The sequence below is a fragment of the Protopterus annectens genome, chromosome 11.part0 (genome assembly GCF_019279795.1).
Source record: "Protopterus annectens isolate FY-2018-M chromosome 11.part0, PAN1.0, whole genome shotgun sequence".
Taxonomy (NCBI): domain Eukaryota; kingdom Metazoa; phylum Chordata; order Ceratodontiformes; family Protopteridae; genus Protopterus; species Protopterus annectens.
In genome coordinates this window covers 1,101,104,500-1,101,127,843 of record NC_056745.1, presented here as the reverse complement: position 1 = coordinate 1,101,127,843, position 23,344 = coordinate 1,101,104,500, and the positions used below count along the sequence as shown (strand labels likewise).

Below are 23,344 nucleotides of genomic sequence, written 5' to 3'. Positions count from 1 at the left end.
GCAGGAAAATGTATTCAGGGCATGTGGCCCAAGGAACAAATGCATCTTCACATCAATCAAAAAGAGATGCTAGCTGTACAGAATGCCCTGACAGCCTTCAAGGATCTACTACATCCAGGACAACTACTACTAAAGACGGACAACACCACAGTAATGTGGTACATAAACAAGCAAGGGGGCACACATTCCTACCCCCTCTGCAGGCAAGCCATGACTTTGTGGAACACAGCACTGACCTATCAAGTACATCTGTAGGCACAATTCCTGCCAGGAATGAAAAATACACTGGCAGACAAACTAAGCAGAAATCTCATGGATCCTCACGAATGGAAACTAAATCCACAGGTCTTCAGCATGATAAGGAAATGGGGATGCCAGACATAGATCTTTTTGCCTCCCCTCACAACTGCCAACTACAGAGATTCTGTACAAGAACTTATTGCTCACAAGCATGGAAAGTGGATGCTCTATCATTCAGGTGGAAAACCCTGACAGTTTATGCCTTTCCTCCACTGCCTCTTCTTCCCAAGGTAGGGTTACCACCTGTCCCACTTGAGGAGTCCTCCTCCTTCAGTTGTTGTGTCCCAAAAAAATAAAAAAATGGCAAAAATGTCCTGAGATTTTAGGACAAAATTATTTCCTATATTTTATGCAATAGTTGCATAAAACAGTTATTCTCTATCTGAAACTGAAATGTTATAAAAAAGAATATAAATAACTAAATGCTACAAACAAGAGCTTTTTTTTTTTTTTAAAAAAAATGAAGTTCTGTCCTTTGTACTGGCCGTGGGTATGTTTCAGCCTGCAAAATCTGACGTTTGTACCAAAAATGTCCCACTTTGGACATTTGAAAAGGTGGCAACCCTATCCCAAGGTACTCCTAAAAGTCAGACAAGAGAAGCCAAAAATGATCCTGATTGCCCCAGACTGGCCACACCAGCACTGGTACCCAATCCTAAAGAGTTTGTCTCAAGGCCCAGCCTGGCCTTTACCTCAAATTCCTCATCTTCTGACTCAACAAAACAATCAGATTCTGCACAGTCAACTCAGAACCTTAAATCTGACAGCATGGCAGATAATATAACCACTCAGACCACACCTCTTTCTAAAGCTGTTATGGATGTCATTTTAGAAGCCAGGAGGCCCAGCACTAGGAAATCTTATGCAGAAAAATGGAAGAGATTCTGTGCTTGGAACCAGGCACAAGGATTCAAACCACTTGTTCCAAATATACCTCAGGTTTTACAATACCTAACTGAGATGCTGGACAAAGGCCTATCCTTCTCATCAATTAAGATCCATGCCTCTGCCATTTCAGCTCATTAACATACTGAACCTACAATTTTCTCTCATCCACTACTAAGACAGTTTCTCAGAGGGGCAAAAAACATAAGACCCCCAAGGAGAGCGCCAACACCTACTTGAGACCTCAACTTTGTTTTAGAAAAACTCACACTGCCTCCTTTTGAGGCAGCCAATACAGCTGATATAAAATTCTTATCATGGAAGACTGCTCTGCTCCTAGCAATAACCTCAGCAAGAAGAGTCTCAGAGTTACAGGCATTAATGGCAGTGGAACCTTTCATCATATTTCATCAGGACAGGGTCTCTCTAAGGACAAACTCAACATTTATGCCAAAGGTAGTATCCAGTGTGGCTCTCAACCAAACCATTCATTTACCAACATTCTATCCAAATCCCCAGAATAAAGGGGAGAAACTTCTGCATGCTTTGGACATACACAGACAGCTACGATTCTACTTGGACAAAACAAAAGCTTTCAGAAAAACTGAGCAACTGTTTGTAGCTTATGCTGCAGGATCACAAGGAAAACCTATCTTGAAGCAGACTATTTCAAAATGGATAGGACACTGCATTCGCTTCTGCTATTCACAACATGGCAAGTCAGTGCCTAAAGGCATTTGGCCACATTCTACCAGAGTAGCAGCCACTTCAGCAGCCTTCCTTAGAGGAGTACCAACCAAAGACATTTTAGAGGCTGCAACCTGGAGTTCAGTGCACACTTTCACCAAGCACTACCACTTACCTCTCTACTCTAAATCCAGAGCAAGCTTTGCCACTGCAGTTCTGCAGGGTAGCCTCTCCTAATCCTATTTAGGCCCAGCCACCCAAACTCAGCTTTGGGATTCAACCCAAGTGTAATGACAGCAACAGTGAAACACGATGAACATAGTACAGTTGTGTACCTACCATAAATGTAGATGTTCCAGTGTATTCACTGTTGCAGTCCAGGTTACCCACCCACCACCACCCTTTTTCTTTGCTGGGTCCTTTCTGTACTCACTTCTATACAACCTATATGGTGTATTTACTTGTAGATGAAGGAAATGTTTATTTTAGTACATGCTTTTTTTTTTGGCATATTTTTTTCAGCCTACCTATTTGGGGGGCACCTGACATCTGGGGCAAGAAAAACTGAAGAAAGTGGCGTCAGTTGCATCTTTTATACCCCCGGAGCACTGACGTCAGGGAAGAGGTGACAGCAACCGACGCTGGACCTAGACTTTGGAATTCTGGCCAACTGCGGGTAGCCTGCCAGCAGGATAACCCAAGTGTAATGACTGCAACAGTGAATACACTCGAACATCTACATTTATGGTAGGTACACAACTGTACTTTCTTGTACAACCTTCACTAATTAAATGTGTAGCATATTATACATATTCTAAGTGTAGTAAGGTACTAAACAATGGGTGGTGTTATGTCCTTTGGGTCCTTCTAGAGGTTAATTGACTGCTCGTCTCTAGAGTCAAGCCTCCCACACTTGACTACTGGTGTGTACCATATGGTGTGATACAGATGAGTGGATGTTTTTGCTTGAATCTATTTTGACCTGATCAAATATAATTTTTTTCAGAGAGTCCTGCAGTTTGCCAAGTTAATATCTGGCAAACTGGGAATTGCCAGTTCTTTTATTTATTTATTTAAATTATTTTTTTTATTTTAATCAATTTCCATGTTTCTTAGAGAACTATTCAGTAAATAGCGCAAGGTTATGGAACAATTGGGGAGGGGAAGTTTTTCCTTACCTTTGTGTTGTACAGTCTTAAAGTCAGTAAATTTAGAGGTACAGTAAGAAGGGGTGTGAAGGGAGCGAAGAAGCTTTCCACCTACAAAAATGCTTGTCATTTTTGTTACTGTTACTCATTGGCACTGGATCTAGGTCCAGTGAAAGTCAACTTATGATTTGGCCATCTTCTGCCAATTGGATAACAGTAGTATTTCTGTCTGCACGTGGCATCTAGTACTCACATCTCTGTCTCTTTCATTGTATGAATTGTGGTGTTCATGGAGTGACATTCCTGTTAATTCAGAAAATGTCTTATAAATTGTGTAAATATCCTATGTGATGACCTCTCTTTCCTGTCCTTTTGTACTTTGATTGTATATAGCATTGCTAAAGAAACAGTTGAACTAAAAATAGGAAAAGTGTTGTTCCTATTGTTTTTATTTCTACAGATTTTTTTTCTTTTCTTCAGGTGAGAAACCGAAACCTTCTTATGAGCAGGAGGAGTCGCTTGAAATGATGGCAGCACGAATTGATAGAGATGTTGTAAGCTGCATTTTATTTTAACCTCTTAGTGTTTCATTTCACAATGCAGCACAATGTATAGACTTTTTTTTCAGTTTCAAACATAAAAACAATTTAATGGAGCTGTTGAGGCCATTATTATGGTTGTAAAGTGGTATAAAGTTTAGGCATGATCTGAATGAATTGAACACTTATTCCATAACTCATTTTTATGTATTACAGTGAATTGATTTTAATGTGCTGAAGATTTCTGTGTTAGTAAGAATATACCACTACTGTGTTTCCATTTAAAATCTGAAAACAGCACATTGTTGTATAGCAAAGATTTTTCTGAGCTGTTCTCAGTAAATCAGAGCACACAGTACCTCCCCTGTAAGATATCTAAATCAGTTAATTTGCAAACAGTATGATGAACTAAGCAGGTTATAATAAAACACAACCCTATGATGTGTTAGCACACAGTAGTGTATTGTTGCTTGTAAATATGTTTCATGAACGTTAACATATTTTGTGCACACTACAGTAGTGATAACCTGTTAAAGTATTGCAAAAATTTCAGTGAAATTCCAATTCTGAATGGCATCCTCCCCTTACTTTCCATATATTCTCTATTTTATTCTTTGTGATTCTAAAATCCATGTCAGTCCTTATTTGTATGCAATATGTTTCTTTTGGAATGCTTTTATGATATTAAGCTGTTTCAGTACTTTGCCTGACTTCGTAATTTTCTGCCATGACATCATACATTGTTTTTGTTTTAGTAACTGTGATGTGACAGTCTGCATTATTTTTCATTTGGGGTCATTCTCCAGGTCTTCCCTCATGTTGTGCATATATGTGTGTGTGTGTGTATATATATATATATATATATATAGATATATATATACATATATAGATATATATATACATATATATATATATATATATATATATATATATATATATATATATATTATATATTTCTATATATATATATGTATATATATATATATATATATATATATATGTATATATATATAATATTTTTTATATTTATCCTCACCTTGGACCCCAATCAATACATACATCCAGTCCTCTGTGTAGACATTCAAAAATGTATACAGATTGAAGATTTCACCAAAAGTGTATCAGTGGAGTGACATTAAATCAGCTACATACCCAACTTTTCAGCATTTCAGAGTTATATGCACGATGCATCGGAGACCATCCAGGTGCAATTAACCATAGGCAAGACTGCTCTGCAAATTGTAGCATGTTACAGGCCACCCTCACAAACTCAGGAACCTCACATGGCCTTCCTGAAAACACTAGAGGGGATAAATGTATCACCAAACACCATCATACTAGGTGACTTCAATTACCCTAATATAGACTGGGAACACTACTCAAGCCCAAACACCCTAGCCCAAAAGTTCCTGGAATTCATAAACTCAAATGCCATGGAACAACTAGTCACCATCCCCACAAGAGGAGAAAACATACTTGATCTCATCATCACGAACATGGGAGCACAATGTTCAACACCGGAAGTATACCCCTCACTGGTGAGATCAGATCACAAACTAATCTCGCTGGAGGTCCTCATCCCACCCCCACCTGAAATAAAAAGACCACAGTAAAGAACTACACTTCTAAAGACTAGTGTGGTCTCCCTTAAGGCCCAAAACAGTACTCAAGGCACTGAATCACTTACAAATACCTTCTACCAGCACCTGCCGGACTGTATGGTTAAGGCACTCCCAAGCAAAACAAAGACTCTTTTTGTACCAAAGCAAGCGCCCACTCTGGTGGACCCCAGCCATAAACAAACTCTACAACAAAGGAGGAAGCTACTACAAGATAGAGCAAAATCCTTAAAAGGTAAGACACCCTTGATCACTATAAGTAAAAAACTAAGAGCTCTCATAAAATCATCCAAAGCAAATTTTGAGAGAAAAATAGCTAAAGACTCAAAGACAATCATAAGGCCTTCTTTAGCTAAGAAACCTGGGAGGAAACTCCCAGATATGCTCAGAACTAGTTCAAAATGATGTGAAGATTACTGATCCTACAGACATTGCCAACATACTGGCTGATAGGTTCAGTGCAAACTCTCCCCTCCCCCAAAAGGAGAGATATCTATTGCAGCCCCCAAACATCTCCAAAAGTGAGAACTGCTCTCTCCAAAGCAAAAACACAGCATCCATGGGACCTGATGGTGTCCCGGCTGTGTGCTCCTTAAACCCACAGCTAGGACAGCTGTTTAATCATAGTCTTACCTCTGGATAGGGGTGGGCACTGCAACTGTGGTCCCACTTAGCGGTGTGCCTCCACCGACCCTGGAAATTACCGGCCCATTAGCTTGACAAGCCTTATCTGCAAAGCCATGGAGAGGATCATAATGGACCTCATAAATAAAGACATAGGGAATTTGCAGACTTTGGATCCATCCCAGTTTGGCTTTGTCAAAGGCAGATCATGCCTTCTAAACTTGGCTGACTTTTTCGAAACAGTCACCAAAGCCATTGATGAGGGAAAGGCAGTCCATACAGCCTACCTCGATCTGGCGAAGGCCTTTGATACAATACCCCACTCGGGCATCATTGAAAAACTCAGCTTAAATGTTAACCCATACATCACAAGATGGGTTGCAAACTGGCTGAGTGACAGAACCCACAGGGTCAGAGTTGCTGGCGCCATGTCAGACTCAAAGCCTGTCACAAGTGGTGTACCACAGGGCTCAGTCCTGGGCCCACTCTTGTTTGGCATCTACTTTTCTGAAGTACAAGCAAACACAGGAGGGTTATGGCTGACAAAGTTTGCAGATGACTGCAAGCCATAGTAGAAAACACATCTGACACAGATATCCTTCAGAAGGGTCTCACAGAAACGGATAACTGGTGCCAGAGCCATGGCCTAAAGTTAAATGTCAAAAAATGCATAGTCAAAAACAAGGTTACTAGCTACCAAATAGGTGGCAATCCACTGAGTACAGAAGAAGTTATCAGGGACCTGGGGACCCAGGTTGATAGTAGTCTGTCATTCGACACCCATGTAGCTAAAGTAGTTAGGAAGACCTTCTACATTGCCCACCTTATCATGAAGGGATTCTCATCTAGATCAAGGGAGGTCATAGTCTCCCTATACTCATCACTCATCAGACCAATGATTGAGTACAATGCCCCATTCGAATGTATCTGACCCGACACTTGCAGCAGCTGGAGAGGCCACAAAGTTCCTCACCAAAAGGATAAAGGGTCTCAAACATCTGTCCTATGCTGCCCGACTGAAAGAACTCCAGCTCTATTCAGTTCAGAGGTGACCTTTGCCTAACATACAAGGCCATGTCAAACCCAGATTTGATGAATATGCTTCACCTCAAAAATCTAGATCCGTCAGAGCCACAAGGGCGGAGACTTAAACCTCGACACGGCTATTATATAGATAGATTCATCACCCAAAGACTCCCTATGCTGTGGAATAAAATCCCGGTATATGTGAGGCAGAGCACCTCGCTGGCCTTGTTCAAGAGAAATCTTGACCAATGGATGGGAGATCGCAGATATACCCCAGGGATTACCTCAGTGTCACTGCTCAACAGAGGCACAGCAAAATAATGGGTATAGTTCCCCATACTAAAGGGGTGGCGAAAGCCACAAAACTATGGGCTAGGCTTGTAAATGCCCTCGGGCAGATAGCCTAGTATGAACCTATGAACCTATGAACCTATATTAGCTAAGGCTCTTGCCACCCCCATAGTGCCTTTTTTAGGCAAGGCTCAAAAGACAAAATTACCTCCTTAGAAAACAAAAATGGAAAAAAACTAAGGGTAATGCTGCTCAACGCCAGAAGTCTAAATCTCAAGATGCAGGCACTCGATGCACTCCTCAGTATGGAGAACATTGACGTCTGTGCAGTAACTGAAACCTGGTTCAAGGCTCCTGAGAGCACCCCAGTGCTACCAGGCTATACCTCGTATCATGCTTTTTGGCCCCAAAACCCGGGCCGAACCACAAAGGGAGGGGGAGTGTCCATATTCATCAAGGACACCCACACCTCCAGGTTAGTAGCAACACATGAAGCATCAGTGACCATACAGGTGCAACTAACCATAGGCAAAACTGCTGTACAACTGGTAGCATGTTACAGACCACCCTCCCAATCTCAGGAACCCCACTCAGCCTTCCTGAAGACATTGGAGGATATGAATGTATCATAAAATACCATCATACTGGGAGACTTCAACTACCCAAACATAGATTGGGTACATTATTCTAGCCCTAACACCCTAGCCCAAAGGTTCTTGGAATTCATAAATTCAAATGCACTGGAACAACTAGTCACCTCTCCCACTAGGGGAGATAATATACTAGACCTGATCATCACAAACATGGGGACAAAATGCTCCACACCGGAAGTATACCCCTCACTAGTGAGATGTGACCACAAACTAATCACCCTGGATATACATATCCCACCTCCACCCCCAGCACAAAAGACCACAGTGAAAAACTTCTCAAAAGCAGACTTCACTCTTCCTAAGACTGAGATGGTATCCTTTAAGCCCACTGGGCCAGTGGATACCACATCCCACAATGCCGAATCCTTCACAAATGCTTTCTATGGACATCTCCAAGAATGCATGGATCATGCAATCCCAAATAAATCCAAGTCCCTCTCCACCAAAGGCAAGCATCCTGTCTGGTGTACCTCAGCCATAAACAGATTGTATAACAAAAGAAGGAAGCTACTGCACGACAGAGCAAAATCCCATAAAGGGAAGACATCTCTGATCAACATTAGCAGAAAACTACGTTCTCTCATAAAAACATCCAAGGCCAACTTTGAGAGAAAAATTGCTAAGGACACTAAAGATGACCACAAAGCCTTCTTCAGCTATGTTAGAAACCTGGGCGGAAACCCTCAGATATGCTCAGAGTTAGTTCACAACAACAAAAAATACACTGAACCCACAGATATTGCCAACATTCTGGCTGACAGGTTCAGTGCAAATTTCTCCCCTCCCTCACCCCCAAAAGAAGAAATACTTATCCCAGCTGAATGTAATCTCCCTGTCATCTCAAATGTCCAAATGAGAACCGCCCTCAACAAAGCTAAAAACACAGCATCAATGGGACCTGACGGTATCCCAGGTTGCGTGCTACGTGAACACCAAGAGGAGCTAAACCCGCACATAAAAATGCTATTTAACCTTAGCCTTACTACAGGACATGTACCTGAACACTGGCGTACAGCAACAGTGGTCCCACTCCACAAAGGGGGTACCTCTACAGACCCTGGGAACTACCGCCCCATAAGCTTAACCAGCCTGGTCTGCAAAGCTATGGAAAGAATCATTATGGAACTCTCAAACAGAGACATAGGGGACCTACAGACACTTGACCCCACCCAGTTTGGCTTTGTAAAGGGCAGATCCTGCCTTTTGAATCTGGTTGACTTTTTCGAAACAGTCACTAGAGCCATTGATGAGGGCAAAGCAGTCCATACAGCCTACCTGGACTTGGCTAAGGCCTTCGACACAATACCCCACTCAGGCATCATAGATGAGCTCAACAGCTTAAACGTAAACCCTTATGTCACTAGATGGGTTACAAACTGGCTGAAGGACAGAACCCATAAAGTTAAAATCGCTGGAGCAATGTCAGACTCAAAGCCAGTCACAAGTGGTGTCCCACAGGGATCTGTCCTGGGACCCCTCTTGTTCGACATTTATTTCTCAGATGTTAAAGCAAACATGGGAGGGTTGTGGCTGACAAAGTTCGCAGATGACTGCAAACTAGGCGCCATAGTCAATACACCAGCGGACACATACATCCTACAAAAAGGCCTTACAGAAATGGACAACTGGTGCCGGAGTCACGGCCTTAAACTAAATGCCAAAAAATGTATAGTCATCCCCTTTGGGAAAAACAAAGTACCCACAAATTATCACATAGACAGCAACCCACTGAGTATGCAAAAAGTAATCAGAGACCTAGGGACCCAAATAGACAGCGACCTCTCATTTGACACCCACGTTGCCAAAGTGGTTAGAAAAACATTCTACCTTGCACACCTCATCATGAAGGGATTAACATCCAGATCCAAGGATGTCATTGAACCCTATACTCCTCCCTCATCAGACCCATTTGGTATGTACCTCGCCCGGCATTTGCAACAGCTGGAGAGACAACAAAAGTACCTCACCAAGAGGATCAAGGGTCTCCAACATATGTCTTATTCTGCCAGACTAAAGAAACTCCAGCTCTATTCAGTAGCATACCGCCTGCTCAGAGGTGATCTCTGCCTGACGTACAAGGCCATATCCAATCAGGATCTGATGGACATGCTCCACCTCAAAAAATCCAAATCCATCAGGACCACGAGATCTAAAGACTTAAATCTCGGCACAAGTATGAATAGGACATGCTGGAGGGATAGATTCATAACCCAGTGGCTTCCCATGCTTTGGAACAGGATCCCAGTTCAAGTTAGGCAGAGCCCCTCACTGACTCTCTTCAAGAGAAATCTTGATGAGTGGATGGGAGATTGTAAGTTTACCCCAGGGGTCACATCTGTGTCACTACTAGACAGGGGCACAGTAAACTAATTCTATTATATAAGGGAACCTTCACTGTGTCACTACTAGACAGAGGCACAGTATTCTAAATCTATTCTGTGCATTTTTGTACCATTTCATGGGGTGGCGAAAGCCACATCACTATGGCTAGGCTTACAAATGCCCCAGGGCAGATAGCCTAGTACTAAACTATGAAACTATATTCTAACTTAGAAAAATTCTGAAATGTCCATGCTGTGCTACTGAAGCCTACACACCAAAATCACACACATATGTTATCTACCTAATTCTAAACACCCTAACTAAATCTTACATTTAACCAGAGAAAATGAGAACACCACCACGAATCCAAAAAATAACTTGATATGGCTGATAATCCAGGAAACGCAGCTCCAATATTAACAGTTCAATAATTTAATGGCATGATACTTCACAAAGCACGTAGAACACAAAAATTCACATATAAATCCACAGATAGTAATGGTTGAGCGCTTTCATCTGCTACCACAGATTTCATCAGAACCTTGAATGATTCAAAGACCATAGTTTATATAGTGGTTTAGGCGCCAAAAATAATTGGATGATTGTTAAATAATTAAACTTAATTTCTCAAAACACTGAAAGAATAAGAAATTCCTTTCTATTAAAATTAAACGATCCTATACTGTGAACATTAGATTTAAGTTAGGTTAAAAACACATAATCTGCTAAGGAATGCACAAAGCTTCCTAATAAATAAATGCATACTCTTTGAAAGTGCATGAGTGCTAAAATAACAAAAAACTGTTTCATACATATATCTACTGAGATAGATGACACTATAGAACCATAAAAATAAAATACAGTGTTGAGTATAAACATCTACGGTACATAAAAATACAATATAATAATACAATATAAAATATGAATTAAGAATCAACTAAATGCATCAAAAATACTTCGTGTATGAAGAAGGAGTGTGTACAATAATATGACAATGTATAAAAATATATAATATATATAATAAATATATAAATAGTAATATAATTATAAATATAAATATAAATATAATTATAAATATAAATATGAATATATATGTAAGCGTACATGACAATATAAAATAGTGACTAGAAAAATTGTATGTAGTTGATGCAATGGTAGAATGTAACCCTATATTCAACTATCCAAAATAAGGAAGGGTTTTATGCTTACATTTATTTCAAGAAATGTCAAAATGCACTCTAACCATGGATTAAAAAGGAAGACCATACTAACCAGTCAGAAACAGGTATTACCAGCAAATTGCCCCCAAAACTATATCTATAAATTAAACTACTTTAAGCTACTAAAATTATATTTGTAATGTACAATTCTACTAAAAAGTAAAATGTCAGTAAAACCACTTTCCTTACCCTGGAGAATAAAAATACATTACGTTTACAACATAAACTATTTAAAAATTCACCCCCCATGAGATAGCCTACTTATAAAGAATTCTATCGAACCTATACATGTAGTTGTTTAGTGGAAACTTATATAATTAGAACCATAAATGGGATACGTTGGCATGTTGTTTGTATGATAAATTATACATCTTGTATTGTAGGGTTGGGCATCTCAGTTTGTGACTCATGGTCTCACCACTTATAAAACACTTAGAACCTATAATGCAATATATTTCATTTATCACTCACCAGACTGTCATGTATTCCATGTTTATGTACAGCACCGGCATATCATCAAGACATTTTATACAATGCTCTTTATGTCGTTAACTCTTCCCAATTATTACTATAATTCCCTCTCTATAGACATTGAAGTCCCAAAGAGCAGGTTTCCCTCACCTGAATCAGAACAAGTCCTGCACTAGTCTAACAAAATAATTAGTAACGTCATAAAATATATAAAACAGAAATGGACTTGCCAAATAGCCATTTGGAAAATGGAATTACAACAAAACTAACTCGATCATAAATAGAAAAACGAAATCAAATAGCTGAAATCCTATTTAAACATTAGAAACAAATTGTCCCTTGGTAATCCTTACTCATACCTCTCAACTATCCGGATTTTCACAGAATATCCAGATTTTTGCCTCACCTCATATTTTTGGTTTGTTCCTCATGCAGTTTGTAGCCTTTTGGAAATTATTTGAGGATTGAAGTCAATAAATAATGACAGATGTTCAAGTTTCTGACTTCATAGCAATCAGAAAAATGGCAATACAAAACCTATATTTTTAGCAACTTTCTAAGATTATAAGAGCAATATTTAAAATTGGTCCCTATTTTTGGGCCTTTGTACCCCCATACATTTTACCTTTGTCCAGTATTCTTGTGCTAACAGGTTGTGAGGCATGTCCTTATTTACCTGCACTACTAAAACAGTAACAGATTAGTACTACTGAGTTACATGAGACCATAAAAAGTTAAAAATAATCTCATAACCACAGTAGAAAACAACCTGTGAGACAAGCCATAAATAAAACTGGAAACTCCATGAAGCCCTGCTCACTAGATGCATCAGTAACATTATCATACCCCATTGAAATGAATGGAAGCTAGTAATTTGTATTCAAAAGTTAAAGGATAAGCGGGATGCCTGGATTTGGAATGTGATCGATGATATTTTGAATATGCAATACTGTTAGATTAGGGAACAATATTGTATGACGTGTGGCTTTGCCACTTGTGATGAAATGTATTTGCTGCTCTTACAGTAGTAGGTATTTCATGCATCACACTCCAGACCTTCACATATTCCATACATATCCTTGTACAATATTGTTTTCTTTATTATTTTCTTTCTTTTTTTTTTGTATTTAAGACTGTGCTCACTCTGCTGGGGTAAACTAGTGGGCTCAGGGGATGGGCATGAGGTTTAAGGCTGGGGTTGGTAGGAGATGACATACTATTTGTATACTTCCTGGGGGAGTACTCATTCCACAAATCATCTTGTAGGATAAGTGCATTTTTTATTTGCTTTTAGGCTTCTTACATTCTATTAATTTACCCATACCACTTCCTTGCAAGCTTTAGGTCCCCCTCTATGACCCAGGAAAACCCATACCATGTATTTAAACTTAACTGGAAACACTCACCATCCAGCCTAATACTGTATTCATGGGCAACTTTAATTACCCCACTATTAACTGGTAATCGTATATGACATCAGATGTGCAATCACGAAAATTCCTGGATTGTGTAAACTCAAACTCCCTGGACCAGGTTGTCAGTACACTGACCAGGGCGCAAACATGCTGGATCTGATCCTCATATGGGAGAGTACTGCAACCCCCCCTAGTGTAACATCATCTCTGGTAAGGTCAGACCACAAAATGGTCTTCTTTGAAGTAAAAATAAAACATGGAACCCCAACTAACACTGTAATGTCCAGAAAATACTCTAAGGCTTACTTTCTGCTATTAAGTGATAACTTGGCAAAATTTCAAGCCCCCATAAACCCTGAGAACACTGCTGCCAATGTGGAACTGTTCACATAAACCCTCTGCACACATGTTAATAGCAGCATAGAGGCAGCTGTGCCCACCAGGAAGAAGTACAGAACTAACTCAAAAAGCCACCCTGTTGGAATCACAGCCTCAGTAGACTGTATAACAGAAGGAAGAAAGTGGTGTAGCACCCAGTAGGATAAAAGCATTCTCATCATACCTTTTAACCTGGAAACATCAAAAATCTGGACAAGGCCCATGAAAAGTAGGTACAAATCTGTACGCTGACTAACATCTAATTTGCATATATACTTATGTAACCCCACCCACTCCTGTGGAATTGTGGGATACCAACTTTCAGATGCAAACTGAAGACCAGACAACCAAAATATGGCACCAGAGTCCCCTTTCAGCCATTCCAGTGTCCCATTACCTGGCCATTTTGCCTCATTTACCATAAAAACGCAAGTCTTTTCGGCTTTTCCCGGTTAGGGGTCGCCATAGCGGAACTCCAGTCCGCTAATGATTGGCAGTAGATTTTTGAGTTGCCAGCCCAACCTTCAGCGAAGGCGCGCCCATTCACGCATGTCTTTCGGAGGCCACTCGACTGTGGGGAGGACATGCAGACTCCACACAGAAGGCACTCCAGCTGAGAATCAAACAGGAGAACCTCTTGTTGTGAGGCAACAATGCTACCACTGTACCGCCGCAGCTTCCATTTACCATAAAAACTAATGTGTGTGTACTGCTTTACTAATACAATGATTATTTGGATTTTATTTTTACATTTTACAGCCCAGTGCACAAACATCAATAGACATCTGCTAAACAAGCAACACTGTCCCCCAATGAAAATAGACTTGGCATTAAAACTTCTCTGCCCTTGAAACTCACATTCATTGAAACAGCATTGAAATCCACACCACATTTAAAGAAAATGCATTTGGCCAGTGGTGGATAAAGATTACCTTTGGGCTGTTTTCAAATCATTGGCCCCTTGCACACAAAACAAGAAACATACATGTTTTCTTTGATACACTTTCCTGACTTTATTAAATTATATTCCTTGTATAATACAGCACACTTGTTAGACAGAGCGCATTTTACATTTATTGTTTTAACATTTTTCCAGTAGGCTATATGCAATGAAACAAAATGCATGAACCAGTAATGACAAAACTGCCCAATTCAAAACATTTCCATCATAAAAGTCTACTTCCAGTGTGCCCACACCCACACTATAAATAGAATGACAGTAGTGTAAGCCATAGGCATCTTGCACAGCTTCTCACATTTATTTTCAATTTCAGGTTTTTTTTTGGGGGGGGGGGTTACAAAAACCAGGGACACATTTTAAACACTGGTTGTATAATTTTGGAAAGTTACTAGAATAAAATGTTGTGTTATCCCCATGCATTGCACTGGCAAGTTTTGAACCCAGGACCCTGTACACTACATACCACTATGCCAAATTAGCAGTTTCCTGAAAGATAGGAAGACTGAAACTTAAATGGCTATCATTTAGTGAATTCGGTTCTCACTTCTCACCTTAGCTCTCAACCTCTTTGCACAAAAAACCTGGTCAAAGACAGTAATGGGGGAATACAGCCCCAAAATAGGGACAAATTTCAAATACTCAACTTATAAGAAAAAAGAGGAAAGAATTAGAAAATTGCTAGAATAAAAGGTTTTGTGTTACTATTTATATTCCGAAGAATATGAAGTCTGAAATTCAAATGCCTGACATTATTTAATGAATTCAATTCTGCAGTGATTTGCCACAAAAATCCTGAAAAACCACAGATTTTATGAGGAACATTTACAAGTGGTGGTGGCTAGGGACTTTAGGCTCTTTTTACCCTGTACCCAAGGTACAGGGTTTGAGCCTGAGTACCTTTAGCCACCAGGTGTGTTACAATGGGGGCATTTTCTTACACACACACATCTGCTTATAACATAGATCATAGCTCTAGACCCTTAAGGGCACAAGGGTTGAACTTGGCTAGACTTAAGGGCCCTAGGGCCATTAGCCTAGTAACGTCCTATTAACTTATGAACCTATGTCTTTTTCTACTTGACATTTACTTGTAAGATGTTTTTAATAACTCCTTACCTTATTCCTACAACTTGAATAACAAGTTCTTCTCAATTTGGATGTTTAAATATTTTATACTGCTAACTTCCATAAATGGCATATTATTTACTATGTATGGGTAGCAAGAATTTATTTCCAACAAAATGAATCTCCTCAAATTTTTTTAACATTAAACTCCATTTTTTAATTGATACCTGGTCTGTAAATCATCTAAACACTGCTGCAGACTATATAGATCTTTTATGTTAGTAACCACTGATGCTCTTTTTGTATTAACTGTAAACCTGCTAACCTAGATGTCATTTTACAGTGGAAAACCTAACTTAAAGATGGTAAGCAGTACCTGGCCTAACACCAACCACTGTGGTACCCCAGAGACAACTCTTTTTGGTGATGACATAGCATCCCTAACTTTAGCCCTTCATATTCTATTTTCTAACAAATTCTTAATCCATTTAGATATAAACATACCTACCATAATATTCACCATTATTCGTAAAACCTCCACATCAAGGACAAAATTAAAGGCATTGGTCATGTCCAAATACAGCACATCTAGTGGGAGTCCTATATCAAAGGTTTCCCAGACTTGCTAGTAAAACACAAGACCTTTCTTCAGTAAACATGTATGGATATTCATGTTAGAAATTAATGCTCCTGCCGTAAGTTCACATAGAATGCACTCAAAACTAGAGGTGGGCAAGCCTGAGATTAGAGACAGTTAAGAGCCAAGTCAGAGCTCAAAGTAGGAGAGTAAAAGAGCAACACTGAGTTCCAGTCACATCTGCATAAATGTGTGTGCGCACACACACACACACACACACACTTACTCTGAAAATAATATATACAGTTTCAGATTACTTCTCTTCAGTTTCAGCTTCTCTGTGATAAATCCTTTCTGTTCAGCCACCAGCCAGGAGCTTCTAAATAATTTAAATCCTTCCATTTTAGCCAGGCAATTAATTCCTTCCGTTTTACCCAGGCGGCTTACAAGTAAATAAACTAAAGCCTTCCATTTTACCCATACAGCCAGGTGAGCATCTAAATTAAATACTGTCTGTTCCAGAGCCGTTCCTGCTCGCAAAACATTTGAAACAAGCAGGAAACCTGGAAGTACATGTGCTGCAAGCTCAATTCCGACAGGCTGATAGCCCTGATAAGCTGACGTCATTGCCCAGGCGATGACTTCAGTTAAAGCGTTAAAAAAAAAGCGAAAAAAATAAAGAAAAAATCGGAAATGAAGGGAATCGTGGCACGCCATTATTTGGACCATAAAACACGGTAAAAACCGAGTAATTTGGGACAGTTGGGAGGTATAATTCTTATCAAAATAAACAAGTAACTCCCAGGTCAAATAAAGTCTACCAAAGCAAAATTTGAGGTCTCCCAAGCCAAGGACAACCACAAGGCATTCTTTAGCTATGTCTGTAACCTCAAAGGCAGTACATGCTCGTTGTAAATGACACCACCTATACTAAGCCAGAAGATATAGCAAACCTACTGGCCAACAGTTTCAGCTTCAGCTTTACCGCCTTTCTCCCCTTTAACTTCCCCTCAGGAAATACCACTAAATATAACACTTGGACTGTTGCTAGGGAACAGGTCCATACTGTTGTCTGTAAAGCCAAGGACACTGCATCAGTGGGCACAGACAATATCCCAAAATGCCTTCTAAATAATGTGAAACATGACCTATCAGGCCCTTTGGAACTGCTTTTTAACTGTAGCCTCCAAACCAGCCTCATGCCCCACAAATAGAGAACAGCCACATTAATCCCTCTGCAGAAAGGTGGAGTATCTACAGACCATGGAAACTACAGACCCATAAGACTCACCAGTTTCATATGCAAATCCATGGAAAGAATTATTGTGGAAATGATAATGACATAGGAAACCTCCAGACATTGGACCCAACCCAGTTTAATTTTGTCAAGGGCAGGTCATGCCTTCTCAACCTGGTTGACTTATTTGAAAAGGTCACCAAAGCAATGTATGAGGACAGAATGCTTCACACTGCCTACCCTGACTTGGCCAAGGTGTTTGGCACAGTACCTTCCTCAGGGATTGTTGACAAACTCAAGAGGTTAGGTATATACCCTTGTGTCACTCTGTGGATAATCAGCTGGCTCACAAACAGTTAGAATTGGGGAGTTCATCTTTACAAAGTGGCCAGTCACAAGTGGAGTTCCCTCAGGATTGATCCTGAGACTGCTCCTTTTTTGCATTTACTTCTCTGAAGTCACGGCCAGTGTCAGTGGCCTCTAGCAGAGTATATTTGCTGATGATTGCAAATTAGAAGTAGTCATAGTATCCTCCCACTGACACAGATGTTCCCCAGGAAGGGTTTACACAGACAAATAACTGGTGTCAGAGCCATGAACTAAAACTAAATGTCAAGAAATACATAATAGTACCCTTCAGGAGGTCATCCACACCAAGTAACTTTTATATCAATAACACACCCCTAAGAGCTGACTCACTAGTCATGGGTTTGGGGACACACACACAGATAGTAATCTAGCCTTTGAGTATCACATGCCTACAGTAATGAGGAAAGCATTCTGCGTTGTACAACTTATAGTCAAAGGTATGGCATCTAGGTCCAAGGAGGTCATTGTTCCACTGTAATCGGCATTCACCAGACCTATCATTGAGTACCTTGCCCCTTTGGTATGTACCAAAACAGGTACATTCAAAAACTGGAATGTCCGCAGAGTTTCCTCACTAAAAGAATACAGGGACTAAGTAACCTGTCCTATGCAGACCTCCCCAAGGCCCTATCCCTGTATTCTGTCTCCTACAGACTGTTGAGGGGGGAGATCTATGCCTGACGTACAAGGCATTGTCAGATCCCACCCTGATGGACCTCCTACATATCCATAAAACAAATGGCACCAGAATTACCCATTCTGAAGGCTTAAACCTTATCTGTGATATAAATAGGACCTGCTGGAGAGAGAGGTATGTATCCCAGAGACTACCCCTTCTCTGTACCAGGCTCCACATCCATGTGAAGCAGAGTTCCTCCCTAACCCAGTTCAACTGTAACTTGGACAATTGGATGGAGAACAAGAAATTCATCCCTGGTTTGGCACCTATGTTTCTAATGGACACAGGCAGCTTGTAAATGGTTCATCTCTCAGGCCCCTGCTTGTAGATTTTTCATTTCCCAAGCACCTGCTTATACTTATTACTGACACCAGAACTTGTCAGAGATTTGAGACACATGACTAGGCAGGGCCATTGTGGTCATTACCTTAATACACACCTATGAACCTGTGATCCCACTTTTATCTGGAATGGTTTAGTGGAAGTGATTAATTGTTGTGTAGTATGAGTATGTGAAAAATTGGCAGCACTAAAAATGTTTTAGAAATGCATTCATTTCTGGTAAACGTAGAGAAGGCTTTTAGAGCTTGAAACAGTAGTTTTTGTAACTGGCTTGTTGAATGCATACACTTTTGTTGTAATATGTACTGTAGAACTGTGCCTAACCCTCCTAAGTGTAATTTTCCTTGGACAACTGTGACCTTCATGGTCGTATTCCAGAAAGTCTCCATAGATGGATTTGTGCTGCAGCTGCTTTGTTTAGCAGTGACATTTTTATCACACATAATCTGACTACAGCCTCACAACCAAAGGTTTTCTTTGGTAGAACCATTTACAGGGTATGAATAAGTAAATTACCTAAACCTCACCCTCCTATGGTTTCTTTCTTATTTGCTTTTACTTATCAACATCTTGAGGTACCTATTTTAGAACAGTCTCCAAAGTTATATGAGGTTCAGTATAATAATAATGAATCTTCAAGACCTTGGTCCAGAAGTAGTCTAATACGGACGCTCCAAAACTTGGTTGAAGGATTTTTGGTTAACTTATTGTGGAATAAAAAGATATATGAAGGAGGCATATACAAAGGGGGGTCCACGTAAAACTTTGCAGAGTTTGAAGTTTTAAATTTATTGTTATAGAAAAAAGATGCGTTACTGCATACCATATATTTTCATGTTAGGAAGGATAGTTGCATTTTACCATCAGTCACTGTTGGGATAGATATATTTCCAATATTGATCAGTAACATTAAGATAAACTTCTTTATTTAAGCTATTGGAATTTAAAAAGGTTTGCATTAAGAGTCAACTTCAATGCAGTATTTTCTGCTTATATTACTAATAACTTAAATTTCAAGACCTTAAAGAAACTTGCAATTTCTGAGCAACCATAGTGAGATTATATGAAGGTAAGCAGACAACTTGTATAGATTAAAATTGGAAAATGTATATCTTGTGATGCATTGGTTTTGTATAGAATACCAGAAGACAAGAATGGTTTTGAAGGATATGACCAAAACATACAAATTTTTTCTTTGTAATGATCAGTAGTACATTTCATTGGGAAAACCTTACTGTTGGAGGATAAAGAATTTTAAGTAATAATGTCATCTGAATAACAGCACATTTTTCATCCTGTGAAAAACTTATGACTATCAAGTATATGATTAATGGTATTATAAACTTAAGCCTTAGCGCTAGATGAACACATTGTATTGCATTAACATTTAATGGAATCCATTGACTAGCACCATTGAAAATACATCCATTCCTAAGAGATCAACTAATTACCAGTGCTTGAGACTTAATAGTATTCCCCCTTAAGATTAGCAAGGAAGCTAAAAACTAATCTGATGAAAAAGTTTAGAAAACAAGTTGAAGGTTTAACTACAGATATGAGGGCATCACTAGCATACATTTTAAACATCCTTATTCAGATTGGCAGTTTGAGTGACAAAGCTACACAAACAGTAATAGAAAATAAAAACCATACTAACATTTTCATTGCTGATATTCTACGTGTTTCACTGTTGCAGTCATTACATTTGGGTAATCTGCTGGCAGGTTGCCCTCAGTCAGCCTGAATTCCAAAGTCTTGGGTCCTGCGTCGGTTGCTGTCTCCTCTTCCATGACATCAGGTCGTCAGGGGTATAAAACATGCAGCCGATGCCATTTTCTTTAGTCTTTCTTGCCGCGCGGTGCCCAAAGCAGAAGCATTTCGCAAGTGCCGGTCATCCGACTACTGAAATATTCATGTTTGAGTTTCAAAACCGAAGTCTTCACTAAAGCTAAGTACCCAGTTGGGGAAACTTTTTTCTTGCTTTTTATCGATGTCAGAAAAAGTTAATAATTGTATTACTTGTGGGAAGCAAATACCTCATAAGGATTTCCATTTATACTGTATTCCTTACCGTAGGCCCTGATCACAATGTGCCTGGCTGTCGGTTTTGTGCTAGATTTAACCAATGCACTATTAGCGTCTGTATATTTTCGCATCAAAGTATTTTGGAAACAGATTTAACTACCTCGAAATGTCATCAGATAGCAATCTGACTACCGGAGTACATAAAAAACGCAAAGAAAAGGACAGAGAAAAGCAGTTGAGATCCAAAACCGACGACAAAGCTTCTCCTAAGCCAGTTGCCATTTCGCCAGTACTCAGTGAGGCGCTTTCGCAGCCCCTGATACCCGCTACCTTCTAGTAGCAGGCCTCTACCGACACCCATGTGGAGTCGGGCATGCCGCAAGATACTCAAGGTAATGGACCGACGGCTGTATCTCCCTCGGATGGGTCCGGAGCTGCTAAGCAGGCACCGGCTTCTGAGGGTGTATTCAGACCTCAACATTTGTATATGAAACAGACGACAGCTGCAAAACCAAAGACAAAAGCAACTTCTAAAACTAAAAAAACTGACGCATGAGCCACGTGCACAGGCCTCTATGTCTAAAAAACAGATGATCAAAATGGCTAAAGACCTTATTACCTTGATCAGGGGTAAACATCCCCCTCCAGATAAGTGGCCTAGGCAAGACACTGACTATGAATCTTCAGATCAGGTTTCTATTTCTTCTGATTCCTCTTCTGATCAGGAATTATCTATACCTCCCTATGAGGATTCTGATGCTGAGGAGTCTATTCCATCTGCATCTCTTCCTGAGGATTATTCATTTGGAGAAACATTGCATACCTTGAGGGAGCATTTTCACTGGGAGAGTCAAGACTTCTCAGAATCAAAAAAGAGGCTCAGGGATTTCCTTCTTCTCCCTCAGCACAGGCCTTTAGCCATTCCCCCTGTCCTAGACATTGTGGATGATGTGTTTTCTGAGTCAAGCTTGTCCCCTGACTCCTTACCTCCGGCTCCAAGTAAGCATGACAGATATTACAGGGTCCCTGACTCACATAAATTTTTATTTAGAAACCCTGCTGCTGATCCTGAAACTATTTCACAGGGTCCAAAGGGAGTTAAGGCCTTGACAGCAAGAAATCCTACCCCCTCTGGCAGAGATTCAAGGGCACTGGACAGATGGGGAAAAAGGTTTATACATCTGCAACCTTGGCAATCAGGGCCTTAAACTGTCAATTTCATATGCTTAAGTGTCAACAAAATGTTATGGGATTACTGAAACAGAAAATGATGTTGATTTCAGAATGTGCAGAAAATAAAGAATTGCAGGAATTATTGCATGCAGCTGAACAAGTGGGAAAGCATACTATGCAATGTGGTTTTGATTCCTTAGAGGCCTCCTACAGGGTCGCAGTTACTGATCTGTGATTAGGAGGTATGCCTGGTTAAAGGAACAAAACTTGCCTGATCATGTTAAACCTAAACTGCTAGATGCACCTTTACAGCATGATTTTCTGTTTGGTATTAAGGCAGAAGAGGTTTTAAAGAAAATGGAAGACAAAGCTAAGTCTATGCAAACTGTTAAAGACTTCTTACAAGTGCAGCCACCAAGATTCAGAAGACACTGGCCTACAAAAAATTGGTCCTTTCCTGTGTGAGACAGAGTTCAAAGGGGCAAATCCAGACATCCTAAGGGTTCCAGATACCAGGCGCAAGATTCATACAGGTCAAAGCAATGGGGCGCCTCCACCTCCAAATCTGGAGGAGTTAAAGTGCAAGCCTACAGAAAGCAATCCCAATGACTTCCCTCTGTCTACACCAAGCAGTTATCTTTTGGCAGCACCCGTAGGGGGAAGATTTGCACTTTTTGCTCAAAATTGGCAGTTAATAACCCAGGACAAGTGGGTACTAAACATCGTATCACAGGGATACAGATTCCATTTCCACACTCTGCCAATGGCAAATGGTTGGCCAGATCTGCCAAAAACTCAATGGGCAGAGGCATAGAAACAGGTTACGTCCCTCATGGATATGAGGGCCATTCAGATAGTACCAGAACAGGAAAAGGACAAGGTTTATACTCAAGACTGTTCTTGCTACCCAGAAAGGACAAGGCCTGGTGGCCAATACTGGATTTATCGATTTTGAACACATACCTGGACATTCCAAAATTCAAAATGCTGACTTTGCAGCAGCTTCTGCCCATGCTGGGCAAGAACACCTGGCTGGTGACTTTAGACCTAAAAGAGGCATACCTGTATGTCCCAATAAGACAATCATGCAGAAGATACCTCAGATTCAAGGTTGGCTTAATGCATTACCAATTCTCTGCACTGCCCTTTGGCTTATCTACTGTGCCCAGGGTCTTTACAAAGTGCCTGGCACCAGTAATTGCATTTTTCAGACAAAGAAGTATACAAATATATCCTTACTTAGATGACTGTCTCATTCAAGCAGAGAACAAGGACACTCTTCTTCGACACCTGGCATTTGTGAAAAGGCTTCTAATATGCCTAGGGTATACAATAAAT

At 40.1% G+C, this 23,344-nt stretch overlaps 1 protein-coding gene across 1 annotated transcript in view; it reads left to right on the top strand.

Annotated features, from left to right (window-relative positions):
- LOC122815029 (epidermal growth factor receptor kinase substrate 8-like) overlaps window positions 1-23,344 on the top strand; it is a 351,458-nt gene that overhangs the window by 156,775 nt on the left and 171,339 nt on the right. The window contains exon 3 of the mRNA XM_044087280.1: window positions 3,501-3,574. Within this exon, the coding sequence (XP_043943215.1) occupies window positions 3,501-3,574 (74 nt within the window). The remainder of the gene's footprint in view (window positions 1-3,500; window positions 3,575-23,344) is intronic.